The sequence below is a fragment of the Pocillopora damicornis genome, chromosome 10 (genome assembly GCF_964200805.1).
Source record: "Pocillopora damicornis chromosome 10, jaPocDami1.2, whole genome shotgun sequence".
Lineage (NCBI taxonomy): Eukaryota > Metazoa > Cnidaria > Anthozoa > Scleractinia > Pocilloporidae > Pocillopora > Pocillopora damicornis.
This window is the reverse complement of record NC_142679.1, coordinates 3336647-3356484: the sequence shown is the minus strand read 5'-3', so window position 1 is coordinate 3356484 and position 19838 is coordinate 3336647. Positions and strand designations below refer to the sequence as shown.

General features: G+C 39.1%; 6 protein-coding genes and 1 pseudogene across 9 annotated transcripts; 6 read left to right on the top strand and 1 right to left on the bottom strand.

Moving 5' to 3' along the window:
- The first annotated feature begins 329 nt into the window (after positions 1-329).
- LOC113684700 (uncharacterized) lies at positions 330-5433 on the top strand. 2 transcript variants are annotated; one of them, XM_089184558.1, is made up of 3 exons: positions 330-2048; positions 2784-3384; positions 4116-5433. In XM_089184558.1, the coding sequence occupies exons 1-3, from the start codon at positions 413-415 to the stop codon at positions 4189-4191; spliced, it is 2313 nt and encodes a 770-aa protein (XP_089040684.1). In that variant the 5' UTR covers positions 330-412; the 3' UTR covers positions 4192-5433. The 2 variants fall into 2 exon arrangements, with proteins under 2 accessions (XP_089040684.1, XP_027057895.2); XM_027202094.2 differs by lacking the exon at positions 4116-5433 and having other exon boundaries at positions 2784-3736.
- On the top strand, positions 4862-5433 carry LOC113684699 (uncharacterized). Its single transcript, XM_027202093.2, has one exon. The coding sequence runs from the start codon at positions 4862-4864 to the stop codon at positions 5384-5386; it is 525 nt and encodes a 174-aa protein (XP_027057894.2). The 3' UTR covers positions 5387-5433.
- Positions 5434-5737: 304 nt separating this feature from the next.
- Positions 5738-7183, top strand: LOC113684674 (uncharacterized; annotated as a pseudogene).
- A 1530-nt stretch (positions 7184-8713) lies between these two features.
- LOC113684698 (uncharacterized) lies at positions 8714-9738 on the top strand. Its single transcript, XM_027202092.2, has one exon. The coding sequence runs from the start codon at positions 8870-8872 to the stop codon at positions 9407-9409; it is 540 nt and encodes a 179-aa protein (XP_027057893.2). The 5' UTR covers positions 8714-8869; the 3' UTR covers positions 9410-9738.
- Positions 9739-10207: 469 nt separating this feature from the next.
- Positions 10208-12021, top strand: LOC149038494 (uncharacterized). Its single transcript, XM_089184565.1, has one exon. It carries the CDS (start codon positions 10546-10548, stop codon positions 11083-11085), a length of 540 nt encoding a protein of 179 aa, XP_089040691.1. The 5' UTR covers positions 10208-10545; the 3' UTR covers positions 11086-12021.
- LOC113684697 (cytosolic beta-glucosidase) lies at positions 11478-15588 on the bottom strand. 3 transcript variants are annotated; one of them, XM_089184561.1, is made up of 6 exons: positions 15506-15588; positions 15248-15286; positions 14492-15101; positions 13793-14063; positions 13450-13631; positions 11478-13065 (listed from the first exon to the last, which is right to left on the bottom strand). In XM_089184561.1, exons 2-6 carry the CDS (start codon positions 15251-15253, stop codon positions 12662-12664), a joined length of 1473 nt encoding a protein of 490 aa, XP_089040687.1. In that variant the 5' UTR covers positions 15254-15286; positions 15506-15588; the 3' UTR covers positions 11478-12661. The 3 variants fall into 3 exon arrangements, with proteins under 3 accessions (XP_089040687.1, XP_089040686.1, XP_089040685.1); XM_089184560.1 differs by having other exon boundaries at positions 15400-15525; XM_089184559.1 differs by lacking the exon at positions 15506-15588 and having other exon boundaries at positions 15248-15455.
- On the top strand, positions 15526-19739 carry LOC113684694 (cytosolic beta-glucosidase). The gene is made up of 4 exons (XM_089184562.1): positions 15526-16648; positions 17500-17770; positions 18432-18607; positions 19022-19739. The coding sequence occupies exons 1-4, from the start codon at positions 16042-16044 to the stop codon at positions 19420-19422; spliced, it is 1455 nt and encodes a 484-aa protein (XP_089040688.1). The 5' UTR covers positions 15526-16041; the 3' UTR covers positions 19423-19739.
- The last annotated feature ends 99 nt before the right edge of the window (positions 19740-19838 follow it).

Here is a 19838-nt window from a genome sequence, read left to right as displayed (position 1 = left end):
GGTCTCGTCACGCAATCCTAAATTTCCCACATATAAATTTGGTTTTTGATTAAAAAAAAAGCACCAACCTTAAAAAGTTTGTCAGGGGTCTAAGGTTTTCTCTCCAAAGAGTGTTGCGTGACGGAAATACCGAGACTAAACCCTGGAAACCATAGAAAGCCATAAAAAATCCTCTAATTTCTCTTCCTTTGTCTTAATCTCAAGTATCTCCCCTATCACCCTGTTCTAGCGGCTATCTAGGATCGGAGGAGAAGGCAAGACCAGTAAATTTACGCCTCCATCCACACCCCCACCCCCACCTCGTCAGATTCTTAGACTAGCTCTGATGCGAAATCGAGGCTAGCCTAACTCACGTGTGAGCGCCGGAAAACACTGATTCTTTGTGAATGTCACCAAAAGAAATATATTGGCGATGGAAAAAGCAAAAAATGTCCTGGAAAGAGTTGTTTTGAATGGAGATCCGAATTTAGATTTGTCTTCTTTGGATCTTGACTCTTTGCCGTGTGATATTCTATCTAAAACACTCCGTCATGTCACCATTTTGAACGTCGATTACAATGATTTGAAATACTTACCAAACGAGATTTCTGTCTTATTTTCATTGAAAGAACTATCCGCTACGGGTAACCAGCTGAAAGAACTACCGTATACTATGGTAGAGCTAAAAAAACTGGAATCACTTCACCTAAACGAGAACTGCTTACACGAAGTGCCTGCCTTTTTAGCGCAGCTGCAGCATTTGCAAATTCTGGACGCCATTGGCAATGGAATCGAATCCTGGAAGGAGGGACTTGCGGAATGTCTGTCGGAACTGCGGCTGGATGAGAATAACCTGACAACCCTACCCGAGTCTTTCAGTCGTATGAGGAATCTAAAGGTAATGGAGTTGGGAGATAACAATCTGACAAGCTTGCCAGAGGATATGGGTGCACTGAGCAAGCTAGAAATCTTAAACTTAAGCCGTAACAACTTGTCTAATCTACCACACTCACTGGGAGACCTACTTAATTTAAAGATGTTTGACCTAAGTGGTAACAAGATTGAAAATCTACCAGAAAAATTTCATTCTGCCAACACCATAGAAAATCTCTTTATTGACAATAACTATCTGAAGTCCTTGCCTGCTTGGTTTGGACAGTTGAGTCACATCAAGAATCTAGGAATAGCGGACAATGAGTTGTCAGGAAATCCTCTTCCAGATTCCTTTGGAACTGCATCTGGAAAGACATTGAAAACTCTGGATCTTTCTGCAAACAACATCTCAAACTTACCAGAAACTTTAGGGGACTTAAAGAAGCTGGAGAAGCTGAAGCTTGGAAGTACAATTTGTGAACTGGAAAGAAGGGCATTTCAAAATGGAAACTGGCTTTTAACACTGCCAAGTAGCTTTGGATGGATGTTGAACCTACAGAAGTTGCATTTAGACGAGAATCAGTTAGTGGAGTTGCCAGAAAACTTTGGTTATCTAGAAAATTTGGAATGGGTTGATTTTGGTCAAAATCGTCTGCAAAGACTGCCTCCCTCATTTTGTTCCCTGTCTAAGCTTTGGTACCTTCAGCTGTCTCAAAATTACCTAAAAACTCTTCCTGATCATTTTGGCAATCTTACTAGTCTGATTGAATTAAGGTTGAACAACAACTACCTTACAGAGCTCCCCAGTTCATTTGCAAATCTGACTAAACTTCAAACTCTTGATTTGTTCCACAATGAACTCACAAAGATTCCTAAAGAACTGTTGAATCTTAAGATGCTCTTGAGACTGGACTTGGATAAAAATAAATTTAAACTGAAAGCATGGAAAGTCCCAAAGTTGACAAAGCAAGTTAAATATCCAGACAGAGATCCGAGCTTGAAAGAAGACTGGCGTGGAAAGGTGAGGGAGGATTATATCGACACTGGTGAGGTAAAAACTATTGAGATACTTAATGATGTCAATGATACAAGTGAAGATGACTCTGATGAGGATGATGTTGATGGCCTAAGTTATAGTGAAGCAGCTTTAGAATATGCCATGAAAAGAAGTTTGTCAATTTGGAAGTCACATGAAGGTGGGTAATTTCAGAATTGGCTTTGGATCATGTTCAATTCTCAGATCTATAGCTTATTTGTGCAAAGTCCTGATCACTTAACCCTTTCACTCCCAAGATCTCATCAGTAATTCTCCTTGCTGTCTGCCATACAATCTTTACAAGGTTACTTTGGAGAATTTGGTATTTGATCTAGTAAATTTTGTGATAATCCCCTCAGTGATATTTTCTTATTATCATCCCTTGTCTGCTTGATATTGTAAGAAGAAATTATGTTACCCTTAAATAACTTTTAATGTGCTCTTTTTGATTTGGAACATGGTAAACACAAAACAATTTTGTAGGACCAGTAACTCCAGGACTTAACCCTTTGACTGCAAAGATTGACTAGCATCTAATTTCTCCTTACAATATCACCCCTGAGTCAAACATTAAGGTCATGAGAATAAAGGAAATGATCAGCAACTAAAGAACCTCTTGAATGTTCAAAAAATTCCTCTTGGCAGCACCTTAGGAAATGTATAGAGAACAGTATGGAGAATATGCATACTGATGTTAGGGTGTAAAGGATTATGGGAAATGAGCTTCTGATATCACGTTTAGAGCCTTTATATCCTACACATTCCTTTCCTGTACCCCTTCCTCCTTCTTCTTTTGTCCAATCTGTCCCCCAGCCCCCCTCCCTCTTTACCTTTGAGGCATTTTATCCACTTATTAAATTATTTAAATTAACCTTTTTTTCCCTCTTTGCAACAGGCCCAGATGAGAGAGAGGTTCATGATAGAGAACAAACTACAAGAGGGTTAATTCCCAAGTTTCCCTCAAAATACCAACCTCAGGAGACAGAGACCATTGTTGAACTTTCTAAAACCATTTATACTGAAATTTTTGAAGATGCCGATGATTTCTCTGAGAATGAGTCCAATATGAGAAGTCTAGCTCAGTTGGAAGACCATACAGACACAAAAAATGCGAGCATCAATGATCTATCAAATGGAACTCTCTTAGAAGGACCTCAGCAAGATGGACCTCAGTCAAGAGGGTCTCTGTCAGATGGGCCATTGCCAAGTGCACTGGACACAGTTGAGGACTGGGATAAGGAGATTGAAGATTCCTTGGCTTACAATCTTGTACTGGAAACGTTTAAGCAAAGGAGTTATAGCAAAGTTAATTTTCAAAACCAACTGCAAAACTTGCTTTACTCCTATCCTCCTGCATCCCAAGCCTTCACCAAGACAGCAAACTATGAATCAGCTGTTTACTCATTCCCTGCACCACATCTGTGCAGTGATCAGGTGTCTTGCTCCTTAGATGCTGGGCAGTTTGATGATGCTGATGAGGAGGTGCTTGCTAAATTGTGAGTCTTGTTTAAGATACATCTTGTTTGAAGTTTTAGCCAATATCATCAGTTATGCTCAGAACCTCAGAGGTTTAGTATCACATTTGTTGTGTTACATTTGTAAATTTTAGATGGAATGAATTAGCTATTCCTTTTTTCTTGTTCTGTGTATTTTTTGTTAGTCAACTGTAAGGTAAATAAATCCTAGTTGATAGAGCAGATTATTTCTACTAACTCGTAGTTTTGTTTTTTACCGAACATTGTGGTTAAACTAGAGCAACCATGTTGATGTATTTTTCATAACGGCAGTTTAGAGAGTTTAGTTGCGAGTCTGTCGTTGAAATAATGATTAAAAAGGTGCTCTCCCAATTATCCATGTGGTTTTTTTTTTCATCTCCCTTACGAGACCCCACGCAAGGACCTAAAGAACCTCTTTTTGTCTCAGTAGAGTCAATCTCGTGCCTGTTGTACACAATTTTCGGACGCATGCATACACGCGCGCAAGTGAGGGAAACTAACCTAAATTGTTTTTAGCAGGTAATTTAGTGTTAACAACTGAGTTGAAAACGCAAATTGACTACCGTAAAGAGTTTAAAGGCTGTCGTTTCGAGCGTTGGCTTTGTCACCTCCCCTCTGATTTACATTTTCAACTAAGTTGTTAACACTAGATTACCAGCTATACTCTCCCACCGACGCAGCACCACAGTTTCTTTAGAAACTTACCCCCTTTATAAATTGTTTTTAAACAGGCACCGGAACACAATTTGTAGCAAAAGGAAGTATCTTTTGTTTCTTTCTTTCTTTTCCATACACCAAGACTTTTAACAAGCAATTTAGGCTGCCTGTGATACACTGTGCATCCTGAATGCGCATTTTTTTCACGCGAAATTTCAGTTTCGTACCCCGTGGTCACGTTCTCCTGGGGAGAGGGTGGTGTGACCTCTGAGAACGAGATGGACGTAATATGCGCTAGCGGCTTCAGCATCATAAATTACCTATATTCTTGGAATACAGAAATACACTGACGAATTGTAGTTAGTCTCCATTATACGCGGACAGAGAGCTATTCACCCATTTTTGGGAACGGGGGGAACTCATTTACTGTGGGGGGTGGGAAATGCCCTTTAGTTTTTATTTGCGAATATAAAGCACCTTTCTAAAATGTGAAAATTTGAAATCCTGGTTGTCTGAGGTTTCTTAACTCAAAATTTACATACAAATAATTTTGCTCTCGCGTGCTATGATTTTCATTCCTTCATTTTTTTTATCCACTTGGTCTTTTTGTTTGTTTTCTTTTTTCCTTTTGTTTTTGTGCCTTTTACTTTTTTGTATGGAAAGTTGATCGTGACTGACTCTTAAAATAGAAGTGACATGTGACGTCTCCTTTGAATTTTGGAAACTGCTTCTTTTTATAAATCAGGTGATAAATTTGGAAACAACGTTACTGTTGTAAAACAGTTGTCGGTTAACATTGCTTGCTTGCGTTTGTTTTTCCATGGAACGACTCGACCGTGTTGTCTTGTGGCATATTGCAAGTTTCCTCGGTCCTGCAGATATTGCGCATTTCCGAGGAACTTGTCGGAGGTTGTACTCATTGCTGCCCGAGGTTACTGTGACTAAAGATCTGTGGGAAGGAAATGACTTTCATATCACACACTGGTGTCCTGAAAAGTACTTCGACGGACCAATACTCGTGGGTAATTTGCTTAAGCTAGAATTGTCGGTTGTGTGGAAGGACCAAGGCTGGGGGAACAAAAAAGGAGAGCTGTTCGCCTATTTGATGAGACCAAGTCGTACAGGAGAACCAGTTAAGATTGCCGAACACAGAAGATTGTTTGGCATCGCAGACCATTGCCAAACGAAACCAAATACAGAGATCGGTAGAGAGTCCGCTATTGTGGCCAAGTCGAAGAAAGGGGATTTTTGCAGATTTATGAGAGTCGCTGGCGGTGGAGGAGGACATGAACTGTTCGTAAATAAATTTCAGGTCAAGGCTACAATATGTGAAGTGGAATGTTAAACTTAGTTTATTTGAAAAGTTTGATCAATTCAAAACGAGTGAACATATAACTGGTATTCATCGCTTTAAAGACAATTCGCATTAGAGGGGCGGTATTTGAACTATATTTTTTAGTGGTCAATGTGATTGTCAAAAGGTATCCAATTCAAACTGAGACTCAGAGGGAAAAAATCTCAGGGATTAAGAATATTCTCTAGTCATGACCACTGTTTTCTTTCAAGATCAACTGAGTTCCTGAATTGAATAATACGACCAAGTTAGCCTTAAGCTAGCCAAACATGAATTTATAACCAAAATTAAAAAAAAACAATGAGATAAATAGTTAAATGCGTATGTAAAAACTGAAACAAAATGGACGTTTTAACCTAGGAACAATGATTATTATTATGAATTATCTAAAACGGGCTGCCAAACCGAAATTGATTTTCAAAAGCCCCCCTCTGAATCAGGGTTGATATCAACCGGAGACTTGTTGAATTTTTTTTTTCGCCTGTAAATCAATAATTAATGTAATTTAAATTAAACCATACTTATCAAATTTGAGGAATTTTTCTCTTGAGTTTTAACACAGTTTTAAAAAATCAATAACAGGACTTTGATTCATCCGGCCTGTAATCAAACTTCTCACTGAAAATTTAGACTCTGATAACTGTAATGATGATGATAACGTTAACAGACTGTTAAGCGTAGAAAACAAATTATGTCCCGACCTCACCTCCCCACGGGGTACAACCCATAGGTTCTGTGGCGTGACTATGTCGCGTGACGGATTTGATTAAAAGAACTATATTTTAGTAACATTAACATTTCTTGGCCAAAATAACCAAAACAAAGCTTGTTTCCTTTGGTGGTATAAAAAGCTGTTCTATTTCATGTTCGTTGTTATATTTCATTATGATTTTTTTTATCGAAATACAAGCTTAAGTTTTTAGTGATAATTATCATTCACATCCGTTTTAAGTTTCGCTTTTGTTTCTGGAAGTCAGCAGCTTCTAGAACTTAAGACAAGGCGGAAGGATTGATAGTGAAACAGTGGAGAAGGCCGAGTAACGTAGCTGTTTAAAACTACAGTCGGTTAAAGACATCGTTTGTTTACACAGGACATGCAGTAGGATGCATTCAATGCTGCCTGAAGTTGTTGTGACCGAGTAACAGTGGAAAGGAGAGGATTTTCACATCTTTGGTCCGAGAGGTGGTCACTGGGCTCCTGAACATTATTTTGACGGACCAGTACTCCCGGGTAACGCGATAAAACTAGAATCGTCTGTGCTATGGGAAGATCAAGGTTTTGGGAACAGGAAAGGAGAATTGTTCGTCCATTTAATGCGACCAAGTCGTACAGGAAAACCCCTCCAGATAGCAGAACACCGACAGTTGTTTGGTATCACAGAGCACTACGAAAAGACGGCACATAAAGTTCTTGGTAAAGAAGATACCATCATAGCTAAGTCAAGAAAAGGGGATTTCTAACGATTTATGAGGAATGCTGGTGGCGGGGGAGGCCATCAACTGAAAGTTAAAAACTTCAGAATCAAGGCTATACTTTGCGAAGTCAAGAGTTGAAATGATCGAGTTTCACTAAATAAACTGGTGGGCCTTTTGCTTAAAACTCTGACTCACATATCGAAGAATTTGTACTTCACGAGACAACCTTTCCTGATTAGTCCTGATTACAGTAATTTTTTTTATTATAACCTCTAAACTTGCATGGTTGGGATTTTCATGAGTGAAGCATGTATTGGGTATTTGTCTCTAGAGTTTCATCTCATCTTTATTTATGTTATGTTCTATCTCAAAGACAGGAAAAATTGAAAGACAGCAAATTATGGTGCATGGAGCTGTGACAATGGAAAGCAACAGCGAAATAAAAAGTTATACTTTAGCACTGTGGGTTGGCTGAATCATGTTTTGATTTTGGTCTGGCATAATTGAGAATCGCAATGAACTGAACCATGAACCATGAACAATGTACCAGGCCAAGTTTAGGAGTCAAATGAAACATTGAAGACAGTGGGGATGGTGAGTACTCTCACCACTGCCCCAGACACATTTAAGGTGGCCTCATGTTGAGGCTGAGTGGCTCTGTGGGCCCTTAACTGTCATTGCCATTTCCCTTCATTGCTCATAGCAGTCACTTCAGTAGTACTAGGGAAAGTAGAAGCACTTCCTTCTCCCCAAGAGTTTGGTCAGTCTAATTAAATAAAGGGTGTAAGTTTCCAAAGAAACTGTGGTGCTGCATCAGTGGGGTGTATAACTAGATAATTTGGTTTTTAGAGTTTCTAAAGGTGACTTTTCAGGTATTTTCTCCTAATTAACCTATCAATATCATGGCACCCCTCCAAGAAGAATGGTACTGTGACATTAAGAAGTTTTCTATAAAATACACAACACAAACAAGTGACACAGCCTACTCAAACCCACATCAATCAATCTGGGGTTTAAGGTGTTAGACATCAAGCTAGCTGGTAATTCTTACGAAGATTGCCAGAGTATGCAATTGAGTGTAGCTGTAACGTAGTTTAATTGTAAATAAACACTCTTCTTTGTTAGCAGAAATATATTTGCACTGCCATAACATATGAAAATGAGCTCTGTTAAATTAACTGATCATGAAACTCGGAAAGCTGTGAATACTTTGACTTGATTCTGACAGATGGATCGTAGATTACCAGCTATACTCTCCCACCGACGCAGCACCACAGTTTCTTTAGAAACTTACCCCCTTTATAAATTGTTTTTAAACAGGCATCGGAACACAATTTGCAGCAAAAAGAAGTATCTTTTGTTTCTTTCTTGTTCATACACCAAGACTTTTAACAAGCAATTTAGGCTGCCTGTGATACACTGTGCATCCTGAATGCGCATTTTTTCACGCGAAATTTCAGTTTCGTACCCCGTGGTCACGTTCTCCTAGGGAGGGGGTGGTGTGACCTCTGAGAACGAGATGGACGTAATATGCGCTAGCGGTTTCAGCATCATAAAATACCTATATTCTTGGAATACAGAAACACAATGACGAATTATAGTTAGTCTCCATTTTACGCGGACAGAGAGCTATTCATCCATTTTTGGGAGCGGGGGGAACCCATTTACTTTGAGGGGTGGGAAATGCCCTTTAGTTCTTATTTGCGAATATAAAGCACCTTTCTAAAATGTGAAAATTTGAAATCCTGGTTGTCTGAGGTTTCTTAAATCAAAATTTACATACAAATAATTTTGCCCTCGCATGCTATGATTTTCATTCCTTCATTTTTTTTATCCACTTGGTCTTTTTGTTTGTTTTCTTTTTTCCTTTTGTTTTTGTGCCTTTTACTTTTTTGTATGGAAAGTTGATCGTGACTGACTCTTCAAATAGAAGTGACATTTGACGTCTCCTTTGAATTGGAAACTGTTTGTTGTATAAATCAGGAGATAAATTTGGAAACAACGTTACTGTTGCAAAGCTGTTGTCGGTTAACATTGCTTGCTTGCGTTTGTTATTCCATGGAACGACTCGACCGTGTTTTCTTGTGGCATATTGCAAGTTTCCTCGATCCTGCAGATATTGCGCATTTCCGAGGAACTTGTCGGAGGTTGTACTCATTGCTGCCCGAGGTTACTGTGACTAAAGATCTGTGGGAAGGAAATGACTTTCATATCCACGGTTCACGTGAAGGCCACTGGTGTCCTGAAAAGTACTTCGACGGACCAATACTCGCAGGTAATTTGCTGAAGCTAGAACTTTCGGTTGTGTGGAAGGACCAAGGCTGGGGGAACAAAAAAGGAGAGCTGTTCGCCTATTTGATGAGACCAAGTCGTACAGGAGAACCAGTTAAGATTGCCGAACACAGAAGATTGTTTGGCATCGCAGACCATTGCCAAACGAAACCGAATGCAGAGATCGGTAGAGAGTACGCTATTGTGGCCAAGTCGAAGAAAGGAGATTTTTGCAGATTTATGAGAAACGCTGGCGGTGGAGGAGGACATGAACTGTTCGTAAATAAATTTCAGGTCAAGGCTACAATATGTGAAGTGGAGTGTTAAACTTAGTTTATTTGAAAAGTTTGATCAATTCAAAACGAGTGAACATATAACTGGTATTCATCGCTTTGAAGACAACTCGCATCAGAGGAGCGGTATTTGAAAAATATTTTTTAGTTGTCAATGTGATTTTCAAAGGGTATCCGATTCAAACTCAGAGACTCAGAGAGGGAAAAAATCCCAGGGATTAAGAATATTCTCTAGTCATGACCACTGCCTTCTTTCAAGACCAACTGAGTTCCTGAATTGAATAATACGACCGAGCTAGCCTTAAACTAGCCTTAAGCTAGCCAAACCTGAATTTATAACCAAAATAAAAAAAAAAAACAAAACAATGAGATAAAAAGTAAAATGAGTATGTAAAAACTGAAACAAAACGCACGTTTTAACCGAGGAGCAATGATTATTGTTACGAATTATCTAAAACGGGCTGCCAAACCGAAATTGATTTTCAAAAATTTTCAAAAGCCCCCTCTGAATCAGAGTTGATATCAACCGGAGACTTGTTGAATTTTTTTTTTTTTTACGTTTGTAGATCAATAATTAATGTAATTTGTAAAAACTATACTTATCAAATTTGAGGTATTTTTCTCTTGAATTTTAACGCAGTTTTAAAAAATCAATAACAGGACTTTAATTCATCCAGCCTGTAATCAAACTTCTCACTGAAAATTTAGACTCTGATAACTGTAATGATGATGATAACGTTAACAGACTGTTAAGCGTAGAAAACAAATTATGCCCCGACCTCACCTCCCCGCGGGGTACAACCCATAGGTTCTGTAGCGTGGCCATGTCGCGTGACGGATTTGATTAAAAGAATTATATGTTAGTAACATTAACATTTCTCGGCCAAAATAACCAAAACAAAGATTATTTCCTTTGCTGGTATAAAAAGCTGTTCTATTTCATGTTCGTTGTTATATTTCATGCTTTTTGTCGAAATAGTAGCTTAAGTTTTGAGTGATAATTATTATTCACATCCGTTTTAAGTTTCGCTTTCGTTTCTTAAACTGAGCCAGCAGCTTCTAGAAGTTAAGACAAGCCGGAAGGATTGACAGTGAAACAGTAGAGAAGGCCGAGTAACGCAGCTGTTTAAAACTACAGTCGGTTAAATCGCCTGTTAATTTTGTTGCCTGATGGAACTGCTCGACGAACTGGTGTTAAGACATATTGCAAGTTTCCTTGATCCGAAAGACATTGTTTGTTTACACAGGACATGCAGAAGAATGCATACAATGTTGCCTGAAGTTGTTGTGACCGAGTATCAGTGGAAAGGAGAGGATTTTCACATCTTTGGTCCGAGAGGTGGTCACTGGGCTCCTGAACATTATTTTGACGGACCAGTACTCCCGGGTAACGCGATCAAACTAGAATCGTCTGTGCTATGGGAAGATCAAGGTTTTGGGAACAGGAAAGGGGAATTGTTCGTTCATTTGATGCGACCAAGTCGTACAGGAAAACCCCTCCAGATAGCAGAACACCGACAGTTGTTTGGTATCGCAGAGCACTACGAAAGGACGGCACATATAGTGCTTGGTAAAGAAGATCCCATCATAGCTGAGTCAAGAAAAGGTGATTTCTATAGATTTATGAGGAATGCTGGTGGCGGGGGAGGCCATCAACTGAAAGTTAAAAACTTCAGAGTCAAGGCTACACTTTGCGAAGTCAAAAACTGAGATAATCGAGTTTCAATAAATAAACTGGTGTCCTTTTGCTTAAAACTCTGACTTACATATCAAAGAATTTGAGCTTCATGATACAACCTTTCCTAATAAGGGGTGTAAGTTTCCAAAGAAACTGTAGTGCTGCATCACTGGGATGTATAACAAGATAATTTGGTTTTAGAGTTTCTAAAGGTGACTTTTCAGGTATTGTCTCCTAATTAATCTATCAGTATCATGGCACCCCTCCAAGAAGAATGGCACTGGGACATTAAGAAGTTTTCTATAAAATACACAACATAAAAAAGTGTCAGAGCCTACTCAAACCTACATTAATCAATCTGGGGTCTGGGGAGTTAAACATCAAGCTAGCTGGTATTTCTTACAAAGATTGCCAGTGTATGCAATTGAGTGTAGATGTAATGTAGTTTAATTGTGAATAAATACTCTTCTTTGTTAGCAGAAATGTTTGCACTGCCATAACATATGAAGAAAAACTCAATTAAATTACTGAAAACTGATCATCATAAAACTCAGAAAGCTGCAAACACTTTGACTTGATTCTGATAGATGGATTGTGTACTGACCAATCACAATAAATTTCAGGACATGTGAGAAACACTACAAACTACAATCTATCATCATTGCTATTTCAGTTTAGTTTCGTGACACCTTGATAACATTCCATAAATATTTCTGGTGTTCACAATTTTCTGACTTTCACAGGAATATCTTTTATTTATTTAGATCAAATATTATTCTGCAAGCATTATATGTAGCTGTCAGTGATTGGGATTGTATGCAACATGTAAGATGAATACTTCTATGGCCAATACTTGGCTAATTAACAATTAACTGTCTGTATTACTATGAAGCTCTAGACTCTCAGGTATTTCAGGAAAATGTAAAAACTATGATTGAAGAACAAAAAAAATTGAAAATAGTAACAAATTTCTTGATTTATATGGCAATTAATATAGAACACAGTATCAATAAGTATAAAACTTAATCAAACTAAAATATATCAATAATAAAAGTTATTAAATATTGAGGCCCATAAAGCAATAAGAAGCAAAAAATTGTCATCACTAATTTCATCATGTATAAATCAAAACATGGTAAAAGCTGCCATAAAAGAGACTTAGGGTAACAACTAATGCTAATTTTCTTTGGTTGCCTCATTAGTAGTTCCAGGCTCCTCCTCTTCCCTTAAGAGTGGAAAGGTATATAAACATATTCCAAAGTCAACAACTTTAACTAACCCCTCCCTAACTAATTGTTACCTGAGAATCATCCTTTCTATACCCTTACACTCTTACTTAATCCCTGCTTCATCAAAAAGTCCTTCTCACAAATCAGAAGGAGTGAACAAAAAAAACATTGATGTTAGCATGCTGTGTCTCACCCCCAGCAAGGCTGTTCATTTATCAATCAAACCTATTTTATTAGTACCAAACAAGATGTCATATGAGGAGAGAGACTAGCTTTAAATTAGCTATTTTGTGGGCTGGTGCTGTTTTGTCTCTAATACTATGCAAAAAATATAATTTCATCTACAGTAGATTTGTAAGAAACTATAGTTTGCTCTTAATCATTCATCAGGAAAGCCATTATCTTGCACAATTGTCCTATACACCTCAGCTGAAAGTTTTGGGGTCCGTGGTCGGTTGGGGTCATTAAAGTTTACATGATGAATGCCAAATCTAAATCGATAGCCATCATCCCATTCAAAGTTATCCAAAAGTGACCAAACAAAATATCCCTTCAATTTGACACCATCCAGTTTCACAGCTTTCAAAGCTTCATTGATATATCCTCTCAGATATGTGACACGGTCTCTGTCTTGGAGAGCAGCAGGCAACTCTAGATCATGTTCACCATGAGCACTGAAACCATTCTCAGTAACAATGATTTCCGGATCATTGTATTGTTCTTTCAACCACACCAGCATTTTGCGCATACCCCAAGGAACACAATATAACCAAGAGGGGTCCCCTGAAGAATACAATTGATAAAAAACAGTTCTTTAAAATTTTATTTAGTACTACATTTATGGCTACAAACAATAGAGGGCTTCATTTCATCTTTCAGATTGTTCTAAAGTATGATTCACATCATGATTATAAATGAACTACATTTTCTTACAGCTGGGTTTAATCAAACTGGAAATCCATAGATGGAGAATTATTATGACAGATAAAATAAAACAATGTAGTAAGTAGACAACAATAAACACCACAAATACTGCTGAAATGTGAGATTATTAAAGAGAATAACTGCTGAAATATGATTATCATGATATAAAGAAAAAAAGCCAATTAGGTGTGAAAATTTGAAACTGTAAGGCGTCATCTCAATGCCACAATATATAATTCTAACCTTTCAGCCATGTTGGATCCCGTGATGTCTTCATTTCCTGATCAGTAAAGTAACCCCATGTGACATTTTCCTCTTTGGACAAGTCATGATATTCTGCAAATGACACTGAATAGAAATTAAGAGCTAAAAAGTCAGCAGTGCCCTTAAGTAACCTCTTTTGTTCTGAAGTGAAGGATGGAAGCCTGCAATAAAAGTAAAAAACTGTAAACTGATGGTTGTTTATCAGGGGGCAATAAGGGCAGTGAGTATAGACCTGTAGGGTGTCAGTCAAAATAACATTGTCATTGACATGAAATAGTAATTTCAGTCATGGTATCACACTTAAATATGGTCTCAAACAAACCTGGAAGTCAGTCCTTGTGCTTTATTTTTCTCCAAAATGCGCTCCTTCATGATCTCGGGATAGTCACCATTCACAAACACCGGGTGGGCCATCCAACCCAGGAACCACTGCATGCCACAATCAGCTGCTTTGATATCTTCTTCCTTGTCAGTCTTGGGTTCAAACCACTGTGCATTAACCACAATGCTCACCTTCCCTTTCTGCTTTTGTCTAAATTCCTTGTCGTAGGTGTGCCATGCTTTTGCATGGGCAAGCAACATGTTGTGACCAGCTGCATCAAAATGAGCAAGAAAAACAGGTTCATTTAGAGAACATAAATTTACTAGCTATGGCTGAAAATATTTTCTTAGCTTTAAAAGGTAATTAACCTGTGGTCTTTTTTTTTTTTTTTTTTTTTTTTTTTTTTTTTTTTTTCATTTCAGGAAAATATTTTACCTTGGACTCAGATGCTGTCCATCAAAATGTTTTGCACCCCTAAGAATTATTTTTTTGTTCTTTTCGCATTTGTTGGATAGGTATGTACAAAGATTCCAAGCAACATATCAGCTCTTAAGAAAAGTAAAAAAAAAACCAGCCCTCCATCTTCATTCCTCCCAAAGAAGCCTTGCACAATTTGCATACCCCCCTCCAACATTAACCTAACCCCCAAAAATAAACTTCAGTGTTCTTCCTCAACCCACCATCTCTATGGTTACTTACCCTGGTAAGGTCCACTTGCCATGTCTTTTATCCCAGGTGCAAAAACACCAAGACCATAAGCATCTAGTGCTTCCTCGTGAGGTTCATTAATTGTAAGCCATATTTCAACTCTGTCTCCAAACTCTTTGAAACAAAACTGAGCATAATCATTAAAGACATCAGATATTTCGGGATTATACCAGCCACCAATATCTTGCAATGCTTGCGGCAGGTCAAAATGGTAGAGGGTCACAGCAGGCTTGATCCCATTGGCTAACAGAGTGTCAATCAATCTGTTATAATATTTGACCCCAAGGAGATTCACTTTGTCTGCTGTTCCCTGGGGTAACACTCGGGACCATGAAATGGAAAATCGATAGTAACCAACACCAAGGTTTTTTAGGAGTGACACATCCTCTTCGATTTTGTGGTAACTATCGCATGCGACATCCCCAGTGTCATTGTTATGTATTTTACCCTCAATGTGACTAAAAGTATCCCAGATGCTGGGGCCTTTTCCATCTTCGTTCCATGCACCTTCGATCTGATAGGCCGCGGTCGCTGCTCCCCAAATAAAATCCTTAGGAAATTTCCCGTGAATAAATCCTTCTTCTGCTCCAGCTGTTGGAGACTAAATGATCATAAGATAGTGAAATGATTTAATGATTTGCAAAGCTTGCTAGTAAATTCTTTGTTCGTTCATTTAAAATTCAATTGTTCTGCCCTCCCACGAAAGGCAGATGTTATCCTATCGAGAGAAAATTAGGTCAGGCTTACCGACATTGTCGCATCAAGTTCAAGAAATACCGCGATCAGCTGAAATAAAGATGTAAATTTGATAAACGTGATTGTAATCATTCGATTGTTCCCGCTTTGAAGGGAAAAGAAACACTTAACTAACAAGAAAATCAACTGGTTAAGCCTCCCACCTTGCACTGTGATTTCCCCTCATTGTCAAACGTGTAAACCCACAAAAGATTGTGTTAAATTTGATCAATTATTAAATAATTTCAATAAAGAATAATCTACACTTACCCCTCAGTTATCGCACGAGCGGGAGAATGGGAGCTAACAAACGCAATGAAGCCCTACCGCTTTGTAATCGTATTACCTGTAACATTTTCGTTTCTTTAAAACAGAACACACACGGGAAAAAATTGAATCTAGATTTGCTTTTAAAATGCTGAAAAGCTTACCAGACATATATGCGCAACTATGAAAAGAACATGCCAGCGCCAAAATGAAGAAAACTTCTTTGGCTTTTTCACCGTTCGAAGGTGGTTTTCGCAAGAGCCCTGGTTTTCGTCAAAATGGGGAATCACGGTAATTCATAATGGCCCTGATTAACAAGTGAAAGTTCACACAGAATGGGATAAGTACTGTTAAATTTTCTTTAAGGCAATAGGCCAGGATTTTCGTAAAAATTACTTCATAAAAGATTTCTCCGAAATATATAAATTAATTCTCGCGTGATTAATCGGTAAGTGGGAGGCTTAGGTAACGTCACGCGATATGGTAATATTATTACTGCTGTAGCATTTTGTTCACTAGTCCTAATAAGCCTTACAGTCATGGCTGAAGGTCGGGATGAGTTTTTCAATGGATCATTTCCCGATGATTTCATGTGGGGCACGTCAACTTCGGCGTATCAAATCGAAGGCGGCTGGGATGCCGATGGTAAAGGCCCAAGTATCTGGGATAGATTTACTCAAGCCGGCGGTAACACGCACATGAATCAAACAGGCGACATAGCTTGTGATTCTTACCACAAGACCGACGAGGATATCAAGCTTTTGAAAAACCTCGGAGTGGGATATTACAGATTTTCAATCTCATGGTCGAGAGTATTACCAAAGGGTACGACTGACGAAGTGAATCACGCGGGAGTGAAATATTACAACGACTTAATCAACTCGCTGCTTCAAGATGGCATCACGCCAATGGTGGCGTTGTACCATTTCGATCTCCCCCAAGCACTGCAAGACGAGTACAATGGCTGGTTGAATCCAAAGATGGCCGACGTTTTCAACAATTATGCCAAGTTTTGTTACGAGACGTTTGGCGATCGCGTGAAATGGTGGATCACAATCAATGAGCCGTGGGAATCCGCTCTTCTTGGTCACGGATTTGGTTTAACACCTCCAGGGAAGAAAGACCTTCGCTCATCAGTATACAGAGGTAGTTGAACTGTTATATTTCCTACTCAGTGATGTATTGAAGAGTTCGTATTCAAGCACATATTAGTAATGATTTTCTGTATTTAAAAGGGTTTCTTGTGGTAAATGAATTACTAATACAAATATTTGTTTAAATAAAAGATCGATACTGTGTTTACAAATTTCATATCAGTCTTCCCTATCAGCTAAGAAATGAAAGTGAAAGGATGATGAGGAAAGAGCCACGGTTTCGACGATTCTTTTCGCTTTCTTTTGAATATTTCGCTCATCATCGCTATGTCATTCACAGTCACGCAATCGTGTCACATCTTTTTTGGAACTCTTCTTGTGGCTTTCAAAAGACATGATTATCTTTCCTTCACTATGCGTATTTGCAAGTGTTCGTTTCCGTCTCAAGAAATATTACCTTAAGAGCTTAAGCAAACCACGACGGCGACGGCAACGAGGACGTGGAAAAACAAAAGATCTAATTAGCAGAACAATAGCTCAACACGTGCGTTTTAAAACTTGAAATCACCACAATTTGCGTCGTCTGCGAACCGAAACCGCGACGGCAAATTATTTTAATTTCCATTTGGAACTCAGCGCTTCTTTTATACGTTATGCTGAAGTTGAGGTGTGGCGCCGTATGAGACGGTAAACAGTGCAGCCATTTTTGAAATTCTAATTGAAGGCATAAATTCTTTTTTAATCGAAGTCTTCCTTGGAGTTGCCGTCCTGACTGCTCAAGGTCCCTATTAAGGGAGACATTTTCACCCACACAACCTTTTTTATTCGTTCTCAAATGTCCACATTACTGGGTTTCACGTACGGTTTCTCATACTGATCAAACTCTCCGTCTATCTCCATTAGTTGCCTATGTAATGCTCCTTGCTCACGCCAAGGCATGGCACACATACGATCAAGTCTTCCGCGCTTCACAGCAAGGCAAAGTGTCCATAATTCTCAATGCGCAATGGGGAGAGCCTAAGAGTGACGCACAAGCTGACAAGGATGCCGCAGACCGAAGTCTGGAGTGGTGGCTCGGTTGGTTTGCTCATCCAATTTTCGTCAACGGGGACTGGCCCGACATTATGAAAAAGACAGTGAAAGAGAAAAGTGACGCTAAAGGAATACCAAATAGGTAGGAAAGTCAATTTTTATTCGCATGAGAGTATTCTGCGATCATGGCAATCGTGGATTCTTTTTTCAATTTAAGGTGGAGCTAAAAAAAAAAAGACGAAGACCTCCGACTCTTGCGCTGTTTTACTTGCGCGTTTCCCCACTCCCCACACGAAAAAAGTACACCTAAGCATAGGTTCGTAAGCAAGATGGTAAGAGCGTAGTTAGTTGAGGCAAAGGGGGACCTGCGACTCTTCTCTTTATCTGGTAAAACTGATGGGTAATAAAAATAAAACAACCCAACATGCTTCAAAATGCCAGAGAGGACGCTGCTACTGGAATTCGCAGCTGCATCCCCTGTCAGACCCGACCCTGTAACTATCATGCATGTGAAGCAAATAAAACCTATCTTACAGCAAATACATGGGTAAACTACAATGCTTGATCAGATTAAAACTTAGCAGCTCTGAGGCTTAGCAACTTAGAACATAATTGTTAGGAAATTGTTCAAATTGATTCTATAGTCCTATTGTGAAACTGACAAAGTGACGCAGTATGTCAATCTCCAATCTTCTTTTATTTTTGTACTGAGACACAAACAAACGACTACTTTTAATTCGATCGAGTGCCCAGATCAGTTTTTACTTCTCATACTTGATCATGTTCATCTTCTTTTCCCTCAGACTTCCTGAGTTAACTGATCCAGAAAAACAACTCATTAAAGGAACAGCGGATTTCTTCGCTCTGAACATGTACAGTGCATTCCTTATTGAACATCAAGCATTCCCATCGGGCGTTGACTGGAACTACATGACTGATCAAGAAATGAAGACGTCTCCTCATCCGTCGTGGCAGCGAGGTAAGTCATTTGCTTTCAGAGTCCCTAACATATTTAATTAATTAGGGACCGGCAGGTAAGAGGCTCCTGGGAGCGGTCATTATTTATCCCCCGGGAGGGAGGGGAGGGGTAGGATGGTTTTGGTTGTATCACAATAAAATGTTAACAGATCTCCCATAAAGCTCTCTAAAATTTTATGATTTCCCCTTCCCCCCCCCCCCCCCCCAAATCATTAACAGTTAATTTGCTGGCAAATTTCTGTAGTCGCCCTTTATCATCTGTTGGCGACGGCTGATTCCCCTACCCTTACAATCCCCTCGAAAACCATGCAATCATTGGCACCCTTACAGCCAGGCGATGAATGAGGACTCTTCCCCTAATTAACATCAAGGCATTCCTTCTTACAAATCTCCCAGTTATTTCTTCCTTTACCAGGTGCCACTGTGTGGTTGTTCAATACTCCCTGGGCCTTGCGTAAGCTGCTCAACTGGGTGAAAGAACATTACAATGACCCTGAAATCATAATAACGGAGAATGGGTTTGCCGTCGATGGTGAAAATGAGCTTACAGTTGAAGAAGCCTTAAACGACGAGAAACGAGTCAATTACTTGACCTCTCATGTGAACGAAGCCTTAAAGGCAATCCGTCTGGACGCGGTTCGATTAAAAGGTTACTTTTACTGGTCACTTCTGGATAACTTTGAATGGATGGATGGATATCGAGTCCGTTTTGGTATACACCGGGTCGATTTTAATGATCCTAATCGAACCCGCACCCCTAAAAACTCCGCAGAGGTGTATAAAGAAATCATTCGCAACAATGGTTTCCCAAGATAAAAGGACGAAAAGTCGGAGTTGTGATATCTTAACGAATGTAAAATAAGCCTAAATCCAGGGAGAAATGTTAACATGACCGAGATCGTTATACTAAGGAAACGCGTAAAAGATTCTCAAAAGTACGTATGTTTTTCGACACCTGAAGGGCGGGAGTAACTAACCTTCAATGTTCCTTATTACAGAGAGATTGTATTCGGAGTTTGCTTTGATTCGATGTTTTTAACACAAGGATAGTATGTAACCTACCTCCATTGTCGATCAAACTGGTCTGCCTATGCATATATACATATATATCTATTAAAGCAGGCGAAGACTTAGTTGTTGCTGTTGTGTTTTTCTTTAATTATTAACTCGTCTGAGGACAGAAGAAGCCCCCCCCCCCCCCCCACCCGCTCCACGAGTCGCTTACCACAAAT